This window comes from Heliconius melpomene, chromosome 18 (genome assembly GCF_056956725.1).
Source record: "Heliconius melpomene rosina isolate 202511_hmr_F chromosome 18, ASM5695672v1, whole genome shotgun sequence".
Taxonomy (NCBI): domain Eukaryota; kingdom Metazoa; phylum Arthropoda; class Insecta; order Lepidoptera; family Nymphalidae; genus Heliconius; species Heliconius melpomene.
Window position 1 is genome coordinate 7,473,891 of NC_140406.1, and position 13,987 is coordinate 7,487,877.

The following is a 13,987-nucleotide window of genomic DNA, read 5'->3' on the forward strand; positions in this document are numbered from 1 at the left end:
AATAAAAACAATGTGCAGAATAAAATGAAAATTTCCAAATGCAAACAGATTTTCTCTATATTATGATGCTTGAAAAGAATATAATAAATGTAACAAGCGTGTGTATGTAATCAAACTACACTTGTTACTTGTAGTTATTAACAACCACTTTCGTATCGTTGAAACTTTTCATTCGCTTGAACTGCATGCTTATAATTTTTCTTAATTTAGATAGAAACAAAATATTTTACATGAAGAGCAGTTCCTAGACAATTATTAGAAAATAATCTCTTATATCTTTAATGTAAATAAATTGACAATTTACTGTTTTTTCCAAATAATTTTCTGTAAATATTATTCCTTTTGTATAGTAATCAAGTTTTATTATATTAATCAATGCTAAACCGAACCACAATGGTGTATCGCAAAACACACAACTGTTATCCTCATTCTTATTCTATCAAGTTTTTCTTCTTTTCTTAAAGAGCCAATTTAAGTCGCTTAATTGTATTTACTATCAATAAATACTTTCAGCATGACAAACGTTTATTAGCTTTTTTCCTACGATATAAAATGACTCCACACATTTTTTGTTCATCCCATTTTGATGTAATTTAAAGGGTCCAGACGGCAACTGGCTAATATGATGAGAGATAAAACTAATTGAACTAAATGAAATGTAAAAAATAAATAAGCAAATTCATCCCTAAGAGATTTAGATAATGATTTTGGTAAATCATAAAAATATTTACGAGCTTTCTTTTATAGGTGTTAAAATTTATTACGACATGAGTTTCTTCTTTTTTAAATTTTGTAAAAAATATTCACATATTTTATTTTTTTGCATTATTATATTATAAATGTAACAATATATTTATATTACTCACTACACACCCGACCACGGCTCCACCCGCTATACAATTATTTATTTAGAAATTAAACTAGTTTCGTTTTGTAAGTTAGTTTCGAATAAAGCGTTTTTATAAAATATAATTATAGTTTTATTGTTATTGATGATATATAAATATCTCTATGTTATTATAAACGCATGACTGTACACACGAATGGTTGTGAGTTCGATCCTCAGTCTATATGAAATATTCATTTAATTTTATATTTTGATTTCTTTGCTCTGTTGTCGAGGTAAAACGCGGCGTTGACTTAACTAATGATATTGTTATAGAATAAGTTGAGACAAAGCTTATATACCACACAGTTCATATTGGTAAATTCAATATTTCTATATAGGTAATTCATGCATGTTGTTTGATCTATTTAATAAGAGCAAATTCTATTTTATAAAGGCCTTTTTAGTTATTATTGTAAAAGCTTCAACGGCTTAGTCTTAAAGTTATACAGAAAATGTTGAAACAGTTCAAAAGCATGGATAAGAACCACAATCCATAACAAAATAACAATATTTGTACATTCTATCAAATAAGATTACTGACCTTTGTCCCTCTTTTGGACGAAAATGTGGAAGATAAACTCAGGTAGCGAAATAATAAAACATAAATGTACTCAAGCCGTATTACCTTTTTACATTACGCTTTATATCAGTGGTTCTGAAACTGTCGTCATTTATTAATACCAATAAATATATTTTATTTATTGTGAACCTTTAATGATAAGAATAATATAATAATAGGAATACAAATGGGACGTTTTAGGCAAAATCTTATTTAGGAGAACGGTAAAATGGATTGGAAAGGTATATGCCTAAAATAAAAGATACCCAGAAAGCAACAAACGAATAAGTTCCAAATTTTGATACGTTTAATAAAATATTTTTCTATACTATGAATCCATTAGTTCTCTCAGTATGGACGTTGATAACCGATGTTATCAACGTCCATACTGTTATAACAGTTATTATAGTACAACCAAAGTGTTATAAAACAATTAAATGATTCCAACATATTTAACAATCTCAGATCGTTTGCTCGTCCAATATCCCCTTTCAAAAAGACCACAGATCGTTCGTTAGTAGTTTTACACGAGCAATCCTACGTCACGCAAACGGTACTGGCACGTGCCGAAACGACTGTGATATCTACGAAATATTTCGCAGCGATTTACAAATGTACAAATGGAGCTTATATTTGGGACGTATTTAGGGATCAACGGGGACTTTAATGCGGTAAAACTTTGCCTAAAAGTATTTGAGGCGTCAGAATTGTTTTGTGAAATAGTTTGATTTTGTGTAGATGTTTGGATTATTTTTTCGTGCGTTAAATAAAAAAAAAATGGATAAAAAACTTATATTAAGAAAGTCAGTGAGAAGAAAGAACGATTGATTCTTTCCTAAATGTGAAGTTCCTTTGAGTTTCTAGTCTTATAGACATATAAAAAACTAGATTGCTTTCATACTTCCACGCCTAAAATGTCGTATTCAAATTAACGAAAAGTGGAGAATCTGTTATTGATATATAGAAAATATTATTTATATACAGAACCAGAAAGAAATATAATAAGCGTGTCTCACGACTTGTATTTCCCCTTAGTAAATAAATCAGTTTGTTATTGATTGGCAGTTAGCAACGCCCCAGATTGTTACTCGGCTCAATTGAGGTTCCCGTTTATTATGTTAATGTATGTGAGATTTTGGAAAAAAATATATTTTATTGTAATTATTACTTTTTTATTATTTATTTTTTCTGTTTAATGTTTTTAAGTGTTCTAATATGTTTCTTTCGTCTAAGAATATTTATGGGCCAATCGTTCAGAGACGCTTTTAATATCAGCTGTCTTGATTTTTTCACTTTCTTGTTATTTCTCGTATTTGCAGGACAAGAAGAAGGATTCAATTGTCCTCGCTCAAATTCTAGACAATATATGTTTGGTGGCGGAACTCAACACCGTGCTATGCCTTACGAGATATTAAAGGTATTTATAAATTAAGAAGCTATTTTTCTATTCTGTATTTCAAAATTGCACAACAGTCATTATAAATTATATGATAATTAGATGATGTTATATACTATAGTATACCTGTTTCAACATACTTCCGCACAATCTTATAATTATACCCATTACAATTATCTTTTATCTGGCAATCAGTTTAAATAATGTGAATAGAAAACTTGTCTTTTCCAATAAAGGACGTAAAAAACATTCCAAACTTAGTTTATTAGAATCTGAGAAATTTAGATATAACTTATTATTTAATAAATAGCTAATAGCATGAATTTCCTTTCCAACGATTGAAAATATTTAGTTATTTTTTGAGACATCAAATTTACCGACCAAAATTAAGATAGAATTCTTTCTCTAATAACAGAACGTCGACCATATGTTAGAAATATTCTGTGTTGACACATTTACGCGTTTGTCGTCGTGTGAAGATCCAAAATAATTGTTCTTTTACGGTCGTGATACCAACGCGGGCGTTTAGTTCACGATGACAGTTTCATGTTTAGTAATGTAATTTACAGCTCAGCCGTTTTATGGAAATCAAATTTAGTATATGATACATACAGACATTTTTTTCATTTTATATCTATTCTTGTTATGAATTCATTGTAGGGCAAGTATTTGATCTAAGTCTTACATTCGTCTAGTATTAAAAAATTAAAAATATTTGATCTATGTATTTATACATATAAATCTCCACGTTAAATGTTATATATATTTTTTAAAAGTGATCCTTATACTTTCGAAAGAGCTTTTCTAAATTTTTAAATAAACTTTTGTGTAATGTAATTAAATTTTTATGGGTTCTTTACTACTCAAGCTATCGTTAAGATCTATTAATGTATCCCTCCTATTTCGTTGTAAAGTGAACACTTACATACATAAATACATATATAAGTCAAGATTTGGGGAGCGTTGGGTGGACGCGGTAAAAAATATATTCAAATATTTGCTTTTTTATAAATGTTATATAAATTTTATACGTGCAACTATTAATAAAATATTTATCTTAATAGCCAGAGACATACAATACACAACATTTACAAAAACCTAGATGATCTTTCTGTTTTCTCCATAACCTTTCAGAGATTTAAATATTTTATTAATTATATTTACAAGATTTTAAAACAAATGGTGGATGTAAAATGATAAATGGTACATGTTAAAAGAGATGTAAAATGTAAGCTGAATGGTAATATCAATGCGAGGTAAAGTTTGTCTTCGATTCAATACAGAGTGAAGCTCATTTCATGATGTATCTAGCTTTGTATTCTGGTGGGAAAGCTTTGACGAGTTTCAATGAAAGCTTGCAATATCATTTATGGTTGTCTAAAACTTGGTTCTAGAATATAATAAGGATAGTTAGTGTGTGTTTGCTAGAAAAAATAATTAAATACTTTGTTCCCTTAGGTGGGAATCGAAATCATAATTACCGTGTTTACATTCACGCACTTGTGCTTCTACGCCACGACGCCACTGGTACTTTAATAATATATTTTTAATTTTTGTGTAAGTATTTGGATTTTTATCTTAAAGGTACCAAGATATGTAATTTGGAAGGGATTTTGAAAAATGTTAACTCTAAAGGGATGAAATAGGGGATGAAAGTTTGTGTGAATTTTTTTTTATCGGCATCGATTTTGATAAAATTTGAAATTCAGACTCTTAAAAATATTTCATTGAACACATATTTCGTGGTTTATTTTAATTCATCCCCTAGGGCTGCAAAGAAGGGGTTAAAAGTTCGTATGGAAAAATCTTTAAATCGCCACCGATTTTTATAAAATTTGAAATTGAGAGTCTTAAAAATATTTCATTGAACACGTGTTTCATGGTTTATTAGAATTCACCCTTAAGAGTACAAATAAGCAGGCGAAGCTGCGCGCGTCCGCTAGTAATGTATAAAAAACAAACAATTGTTTTTAAAATTTTATTCTTTAAAAAGTTAAATAAATATACTTAAATAATTTTCACAGCAATAATGTTTCACTCTTTCTCAATTAGTTCCTCTATTGGGACGCTCTTCAGGTATTTGTTTACATGGCTAGTGAGTTTCTTTATGCCGGCGTACCAGGTAGGGTCTTGTACCAACTCGGCTACTTCTTTCCAGCTTTGGTGATTCGCGAAATCATGGACGGCATCCGCTATAAAAATATATTCTTCATAAATTATAAAAAAAATCTTTAAAAATCTGCGCAAAAGTGGCACAGTGGTACAAGAGTATGACTGCAACGCGAAGATTGTGGGTTCAATCCTCACTCAGGGGAATAAATTACTAGTTACCAAGGCATAAGCCCGTTTTTGATTTCCGTCACTCACCACGTATCGTTTCCGGAAATTCGGTGGAAAGTGGAGAATCGAGCATCTTAATGCTAGGTTCCCTCTGCCTTCCCTGATATATACCGGATACAGTGTGAAATTAATTTGCAAATTGAAGTAGTTATGAGAATAAGCCGCAATAATGGCAATAATGAAATATACTTACACAAGTCCTTACGACCGTTGAAAAGATTTTTAAAATCGTATATATTTGGGGAAAGAGCTTGGCAAGTAAGTTTAAAGTTTTTGATCATTAAATGAGTTTTGCCATCGCTTCCTTCTACTTTTTTCAGTTCACAATCTACTTTTACGACGTAATTACCTGTAGTAAACAAATCATTTAAAGGTTAAATTAATTTTTTTTTTTTAAATATATTCTTTTAAATATACAATCTATATTGATATTAATTACTTTAAAATGTACCTGTAATCTATATATATAAAAGGACTTGTCCTCACTGACTGAGGTAAGACGCACGCACAGCCGTAACCGCTGATGGTAGAAACGTGAAATTTGGACAGATGTTTACTTTTGTAATCTGGACATCCACTAAGAAGGGATTTTGAAAAATTTTAACCCCAAAGGGGCGAAATAGGGGTTCAAAGTTTGTATGGAAAAAAAATTAAATCGTCACCGATTTTTATAAAATTTGAAATTTAGATTTTTAAAAGTATTTAATTGAACACGTGTTTCATGGTTTTCTAGAATTCTCCCCCTAAGGGTGTAAATAAAGGGTTGAAAGTTTGTATGGAAAAATCTTTAAATCGCCACCGATTTTTATAAAATTTCAAATTTAGACTCTTAAAAATATTTCATTGAACACATGTTTCATGGGTTATTAGAATTCACCCTTAAATACGCAAGCGAAGCTGCGCGCGTCCGCTAGTTAGACTATAATCGCCTTTTCCTTGTACGGGCAGAATAATTAGCCGTCCATCGATCTCATAATCTCCCTTCAATTCCAAAGGGGGGCAATGGAAATCATAATGTAGAGTTGTGAGTTGTGAGTTGACTCTAAAAATGAGAGAGAAAGATTGCACATTAATATCCACTATCTATTTCTATCTTTTAAATTATTTCGTCATAAGCCGTTGTCGACGATAACTCTCCTAAATCAGTTTTTGTACAATTCCATACAAATAAGTGTCAAAAAAACCAAAACTTTATTTTAATGTATATAATTATGTAGTACAGAAATTAATGTTCTAAATTTTTAAAAATCTTTAAATTTATATATACTCATAGTTTTGTAGGGTTCTGTATTTTTAAGGAAAAGTTATAGGAACACTTATAAGATCACTTTGTTGTCCGTCTGTCTGTCTGTTTGTTTGTCAAGAGCCTTTATCTCGCAGGAACGCTTAGAGATATCAATATGAAAAAAGTATATATTTTTGATTAAATCTTAAAAAATAATAGCCTAGAGTTGCAAAATTTGGCATTAAAGCACCAAGTTCAAGTAAGGTATCAGATGAATAGGCTCTGGCTAAGCTAAGCTTGAATTTCAGAAAACCTCGAGACCTCCAATTTTTGTATGGAACCCTCGGTAGTTGAGCCCGACTCGCACTTGTCCGTTTTTTTAAATGTTTTTTGTCTCTCCTGAGAGTTTACTTACTTACAGCTGACTTGTGAGTTTTTTATATACAATAAAGTATACAGAGAAAACCTAATGTTAACACCTCGGTTGACCTTCGAGAAAGAAGTACTTACAGTAAACGAGATCGAACCGACAACAATTAACAATGGCTAGTAAAGAAGCCTGTTTAATTTATCATTTGTGTATGTAATAACAGTCATTATAAGATAATTGTCATGTAGGTAGTTCTTTCAGTCTCATTAAAATAAAATAAATTATTTATGGTAATTACTTTATAGTACCAAGAAAAAACACTTGTGCTAATGATGATTATGAATTACTTTTATAATGAAGGAGCAAAATATTTTGTTGATTTATTATTATATATTTGTGCTAATTTCGCTTTAAAAGATCAATTCCATAAAAAAAAATGTTTTTGTCACTCACAAAATTACACAGGCAATAGTTAATGAGTGTACAAACTGGTGTTATATAACTCATCATTGAAAAAAAAAGGAAAAAATATTCCAAAAATGATGTTGATTTTTTTACTAGGGATAAAAAAATATTTTCTTTGCTTTCTAAAAAAAATCTTTGCCCTTTGTGTGAAATGACATTTAAAAGAATATTTTACAATAAATAACATTATCTCTTACTAAATTATTATTCTTAGAAATATTTTTATGGTAGTGGAAATTAAAAAAAAATCCTTGCATACTACATAAATAGATTATAAGAAATCTTTAAGAGTTTCGAGGTAGCTTCATAAGCACATATTGCTCAGTAACTGAAACACTTGGTCAGGGTCCAAGTGGCGCGGGTTCGGCTTTCGCTACTATTTATACATTTTAGAAAAAAAATATTTTGTTGAATTTTTACTTACTTCTATTTATAGTAAATATACAAGAAATACTTACTTTACATTTTCAAGATGACAAGTTTTATATCCAATTAGGGTGCTGTTATAGAAAACATATTTTAATATAGATAGATTTCCTTCAATTTTTTCTAAGAACAAGGGATCCGATGATTCTACTCCTAATTCGGGTATGCCAGCGAATAAAGTTGGAATCGCGGCGTTCACTGATTTTTCTATGCAAGCATTGTCACTAATCTTGCATTTGGAAAGTAGATTATCTGAAAAAAGAAAAGTTTTAATCATCAAAGAGTTCATCATCATTCCCAAAAAAATACATGTTAGACAGACTCACATTGCAAATTTGTATTTGCAATAATAATATTACTATGTCTTAGTAAAGTACTGAAAAATCTTGACTCTCTTTATAAATTTATAATTATACTAGAGGACGCGCGCAGAGTCGCTAGCGTATTTAGGGGTGAATTCTAATAAACCACGAAACATGTGTTTAATGAAATATTTTTAAGAGTCTGAATTTCAAATTTTATAATAATCGGTAGCGTTTTAAAGATTTTTCCATACAAACTTTCAACCCCTTATTTGCACCCTTAGGGAGAGAATTCTAGAAAACGATGAAACACGTGTTCAATTAAATACTTTTAAAAATCTAAATTTCAAATTTTATAAAAATCGGTGCCGATTTAATTTTTTTTCCATACAAACTTTCAACCCCTATTTTACCCCTTTAGGGTTAAAACTTTTTAAAATCCCTTCTTAGTGGATGTCCAGATTACAAAAGTAAACATCTGTCCAAATTCTACGTTTCTACGTACAGCGGTTACGGCTGCGCGTGCGTCTTACCTCAGTCAGTGAGGACAAGTCCTTTTATATATATAGACTAGCGGACGCGCGCAGCTTCGCTTGCGTATTTAGGGGTAGGTGGCGCTTTAAAGATTTTTCCATACAAACTTTCAATCCCTTATTTGCACCCTTGGGGGGTGAATTCTAAATAACCATGAAACACATGTTCAATTAAATATTTTTAAGAGTCTAAATTTCAAATTTTATAATAATCGGTGGCGTTTTAAAGATTTCTCCATACAAACTTTCAACCCCTTATTTGCACCCTTAGGGGGTGAATTCTAAAGAACCATGAAACACATGTTCAATTAAATATTTTTAAGAGTCAAAATTTCAAATTTTATAATAATCGGTAGCGTTTTAAAGATGTTTCCATACAAACTTTCTACCCCCTATTTGCACCCTTAGGGGGAGAATTCAAGAAAACGATGAAACACGTGCTCAATTAAATACTTTTAAGAGTCTGAATTTCAAATTTTATAAAAATTAGTGCCAATTTAAAAAAAATTCTATACAAACTTTCAACCCCTTATTTGCACCCTTACGGGGAGATTTCTAGAAAAGGATGAAACACGTGTTCAATTAAATACTTTTAAAAATCTAAATTTCAAATTTTATAAAAATCCGTGCCGATTTAATTTTTTTTTCCATACAAACTTTGAACCCCTATTTCACCCCTTTAGGGTTAAAATTTTTCAAAATCCCTTCTTAGTGGATGTCCAGATTACGAAAGTAAACATTTGTCCAAATTTGACGTTTTTGCCATCAGCGGTTTTGGCTGTGCGTGCGTCTTACCTCAGTCAGTGAGGACAAGTCCTTTTATATATATAGACTAGCGGACGCGCGCAGCTTCGCTTACGTATTTAGGGGTGAATTCTAATAAACCATGAAACATGTGTTCAATGAAATATTTTTAAGAGTCTAAATTTCAAATTTTATAAAAATCGGTGGCAATTTAAGAGTTTTTCCATACAAACTTTCAACCCCTTATTTGCACCCTTATGGAAATAATTCTAGAAAACCATGAAACACGTGTTCAATTAAATACTTTTAAGAGTCTGAATTTCAAATTTTATAAGAATCGGTGCTGATTTATTTTTTTTTCCATACTAACTTTCAACCCCTATTTCAACCCTTTAGGGTTAAAATTTTTCAAAATCCCTTCTTAGTGGATGTCCAGATTACAAAAGTAAACATCTGTCCAAATTCCACGTTTCTACGCACAGCGGTTACGGCTGTGCGTGCGTCTTACCTCAGTCAGTGAGGACAAGTCCTTTTATATATATAGATAGTTGTCGTTACTCATTTTGTTTTATAGGTTAAAGATAAATTAAAAAACTTGAATTTATATTACCATACGTAAACAACTTATATGTTAATGTCAATTAAACTTTTTTTTTATTATTGTTTAATACTTAACTCTTTTTTATACCAGATTTCCAAAGTAGGAAAAAAAATGTGCCTACACTGTCTATGTCTATAAGAAGTATATTTTATAATAAATATTGTGATTGTCCCCTTAGTGTTCAGGAATTACGAATCTGAGATCGAGGATTCGTAATTCCTGAACTGGAGAGGAAATCCTCCTCTCCAGTTCAGGAATTATTTATCGATGGATTTCTTTGTACTCTTTTGATAATATTTAAATTGATAAATTTTATCCGACACTAACTTTTATCAGCAGCTTTATTGCCGTTAAATGGAAATAAGCGTGTAGTAGGTATATATAGTACAACTAATATATTCTAAGAACAACTCTTATGTTTCTCTTATGATTCTCATATATTCCAATTCTATCGAAATGAAAACAGAGACACAATTTATTTCGATTTCAACCAGTACTTTTTGAGATTAGCCAAACAACCTAGTCAGCTTTACATTATTAAATACTAGCGACCCTCTTGCGGCTTCGCCCGCTTTTACTACTGGATTATTCATATAATGTAACATACATTGTGTACATGTACAAAAGAAAATATAAAACCAAATATATCGCGTTGAAATAATACATTCAACTCCAATTATCCAATACGTGCAAACAAAACTAAATCTTCGTTGCTATACAGGAGACAGGCGGGTTTTTTTTTTCGAGCTTGTGGTTAATGCTGAAGAGGGTATTCTGTCCCTGAAAAGCAAGCACTACGTGGCTGCCTGTGAGGAAAATTAAATAGAATGCATCGGCCGGGAATCGAACCCGGGCCGCCCGCGTGGCAGGCGAGCATTCTACCACTGAACCACCGATGCTTGTAAGCCAGGCGGGCGCGGCGGACGCATGGCGAGTGGCGAGCCGTTTCGCAGCAAGGATTTTTTGATATTATAACAACTTCTAAAGTACTTATTACAATGAAAAACAGTAAAAGACAGTTTTGATCTACATTAAATGGTCAGCGTAACTTATTTATATGTTGAGAGTAAGGGATAAGCAAAAGTTAAGTCGATACAGCTGAAGTGTCAAAGGCGGGATGTGTCAACAATTAAATGCGTTTTTCTCTAAAACTATTCGCAATTTCGAAATTGTGTAAAAAGCAAATTTTATCTTCGTTTAACGTAGAAAATTAATAAAGTATTTTAAAGGATAAGGATTAATACCATTATGGAAAAATATCCCTCACAATAAAAAATATATTGAAATTATTATTTTTAGACAGAAAAATGATCACTACACGTTATTCTTAAAAGATACGAATATGCCGTCGCGGACTTTTTTGTAGATCTCATTAAGAGAAACAATACTCCAGTACATTTTTTCATGTAGTACTTACCATTAAAGCAGCGCATGCGCGAAAGTGTCTCAACGGGTAGGACTTTATTCATATTTATCGTATTTATGTTAATTTACATAAGAATGTACAAATAATAAACTATATATAAACCTTCTACGATAAATACTCGACCTTATGGTGAAAACCGCAACAAAATCCGTTGGGTGGTTTAGAAGAAGAAGAGTTAGAAACAACAGACAGACACGAAAAGCGACTTTGTTTTATAAGATACTAGCGGGCCGCTCGCGGTTTCACCCGCGTGAACTATGTTATTATCAATTTCTGTCTCCATGACTACGTCCTAGTGACGTCTATGCTAAATTTGAGACTCGTAGCCTTTGTAGTAATGAAGTTTCATACAAACTTTCGACCTCAAAAACAACCCCTTAGAAGTCGAATATTACAAATTCCCGTCTTAGCGAGCACCTACGTCCTATAAGTAACTCCTATGCAAAATTTGAGATTTCTAGCACATGTAGTTTCTGAGATTTCGTGATGAGTGAGTGACCTTTCGATTTTATATATATAGATAGGATAAATAACTACTAGTGGACCCGAACGCGGCTACGCCCGCTTGAAGTATACGAATATTTATAAAATATATTTATGAAATTATTTTCAGTCTTCAATACAGAGATGTGTTAAGCAAGCTCATTTTGGGTGACGTTTTCTAACAACAAACTTTGCAAATCGTTGCTTAGCAACGGTCGCATCGCGACGGTTGTTATTAATATGGCTGAATAAATTGCATATCAAATAAATAAGTGTCTTAATATATTGGTATATATCGAAAATATTATAAATATGAGAAAAAAAAGTATCCTATGTTTATCCCGAGACCCTCAAGTATCTCTATATGAGTATTTTATCACAATTAAATTAGTGGTTTGGCCCTGATTGCGTAAAAGACAGACAGACAGACAGAGTTACTTTCGAATTTATAATATAGGTATGGATAGATGCACAAGTCCAAAAATTATATGAAGTAAGATCTTAGGTGTATTATAAAACATTACTACGTGTTAAGTAGGTACCGTTACAGCAGTTTCATCATCATCACAGCATACCGTCATTTAAAACTGGTTTGAATAAATTATAAAAAATTTTATTATATTAGAATACTACTAGAAATATATAATTATTTGTAATAATAATCATTAGCTAATAAGCTTTAGCATAAATTTTTCTTTTAGACAATAAATACACCTAGACTGTCATTTGATAACATATTCACAGTACAATATTCATAAATACAATTTTTTTTTTTCAATAATAAGGTGTCAAAATAAAATTTAATTATAATAAAAAAGCACACTTACGGGAGAGGACTCCGTTGGAAAAACCGGCAACTGCTATTAACGTCAGGAGAAACATTTTATCTGTCTGTCTTCTACCAGTTCAAAAATTGTAGTGCTACAAGGACACTAACATCAGTAGTCTTATAAGCGATTCAATCTAGAACGTGTGAGTTAAGCGTGTATTTAGTTTAATTAAATTGGTTCTGTATTAATTATTATAATTTTTTATCTATTTTTTAAATTCTCTTTACTCTATCCTCCACATCGCAGAGTAAGTAGAGGCATGGCAACCTAGTGATAAAACACCCTATTCTCCATTTGGGGCATTTCCGCTTATTTCATTCCCTCGAGTGGAAATCAAACGAAGAACGGTAGCATTTACAATCACACGCCTGTGACTGTGTGCCATGACGCTTATATTATTTGTTTTACCCGTTTTTTTCAGGTTCACGCTGTAAAAAAGTACTTACTTCATTATCTATTTTCTGATGACATTAAAATGGTTCATTTACTTAATACTATCTATATTTATAAGTTTAGGTTCACGAAAAGTAACCTATAGATTTTGATTACGTAGCGAATTTCATACGAAACACAGCAAAAGGATGCTTTAATGCTTGTATCTTTTGACTAAGTCAGATTTTTTCTCTCCTCCAAGGGACTGTAGGCTCCATGTTTGATATTAATTTCAGCAGCATTTCATAGAGTGGTTCATTATTATTTCAATAAGGGTTCCGTTTTTTTCGTTCAAGTACGGAACCCTAAAACTTGAAGTGTTCACCTGTGATTTTAAACAACCTGTATTTTTCAAATGCATATATGCATTACTAAAATATATAAAGTTATATACAAAAAATGTTGACTATCGGTCTGTGTGTATTCTTATTGTCCGGGCTGATCTCCGGGACAGGTGAACTGCTTTTACGGCACTTTCACTAAAAGATAGTTTGGGTTGTGGGTCAACATATAGGCTTTTTACACTGAAATTACTGAAGGATAAGGATTTACACATGTAAGTATCATATAAATAACTACATGCACTTGAAAAAATGCGATTAATTTTATAAAATTAATATTATAAAATTAAAACTGAAATGCGAATGAAAATAAAAATAAAAATGAAATGCGATTAATTTTATAAAATTAAAACTGAAATATCTGTCTGAGATATATCTCAGACAGATATTTCAGTTTTATTTATATGTAGTGTATTACATTTTAACTTGAGCCGTAATTTATGTTTTTATGTTAAGTACCATTTACTGTGTTAGAATAAAATTTTCATAGCAAATTTATTTCGTTGCTGCACCCCGCACATAGCAGAGTAGGCAGAAAGAGCCTAGTGTTAAGTCACTCCGTTCCGCTGAATGGTGGAGACGTTGCTTGTTGAGTGGCGAAACTCAACGCCGCGCTTTGCCTCGA

General features: G+C 31.3%; 1 protein-coding gene and 1 non-coding gene across 2 annotated transcripts; both read right to left on the reverse strand.

Annotated features, from left to right (window-relative positions):
• Window positions 1-4,808: 4,808 nt before the first annotated feature.
• LOC146529403 (circadian clock-controlled protein daywake-like) lies at window positions 4,809-12,684 on the reverse strand. The gene is made up of 5 exons (XM_085201762.1): window positions 12,587-12,684; window positions 7,703-7,922; window positions 6,090-6,226; window positions 5,378-5,533; window positions 4,809-5,036 (listed from the first exon to the last, which is right to left on the reverse strand). Exons 1-5 carry the CDS (start codon window positions 12,639-12,641, stop codon window positions 4,879-4,881), a joined length of 726 nt encoding a protein of 241 aa, XP_085057888.1. The 5' UTR covers window positions 12,642-12,684; the 3' UTR covers window positions 4,809-4,878.
• TRNAG-GCC (transfer RNA glycine (anticodon GCC)) lies at window positions 10,679-10,749 on the reverse strand. Its single transcript has one exon. It is a non-coding gene; the product is annotated as a tRNA-Gly (tRNA).
• Window positions 12,685-13,987: the final 1,303 nt, after the last annotated feature.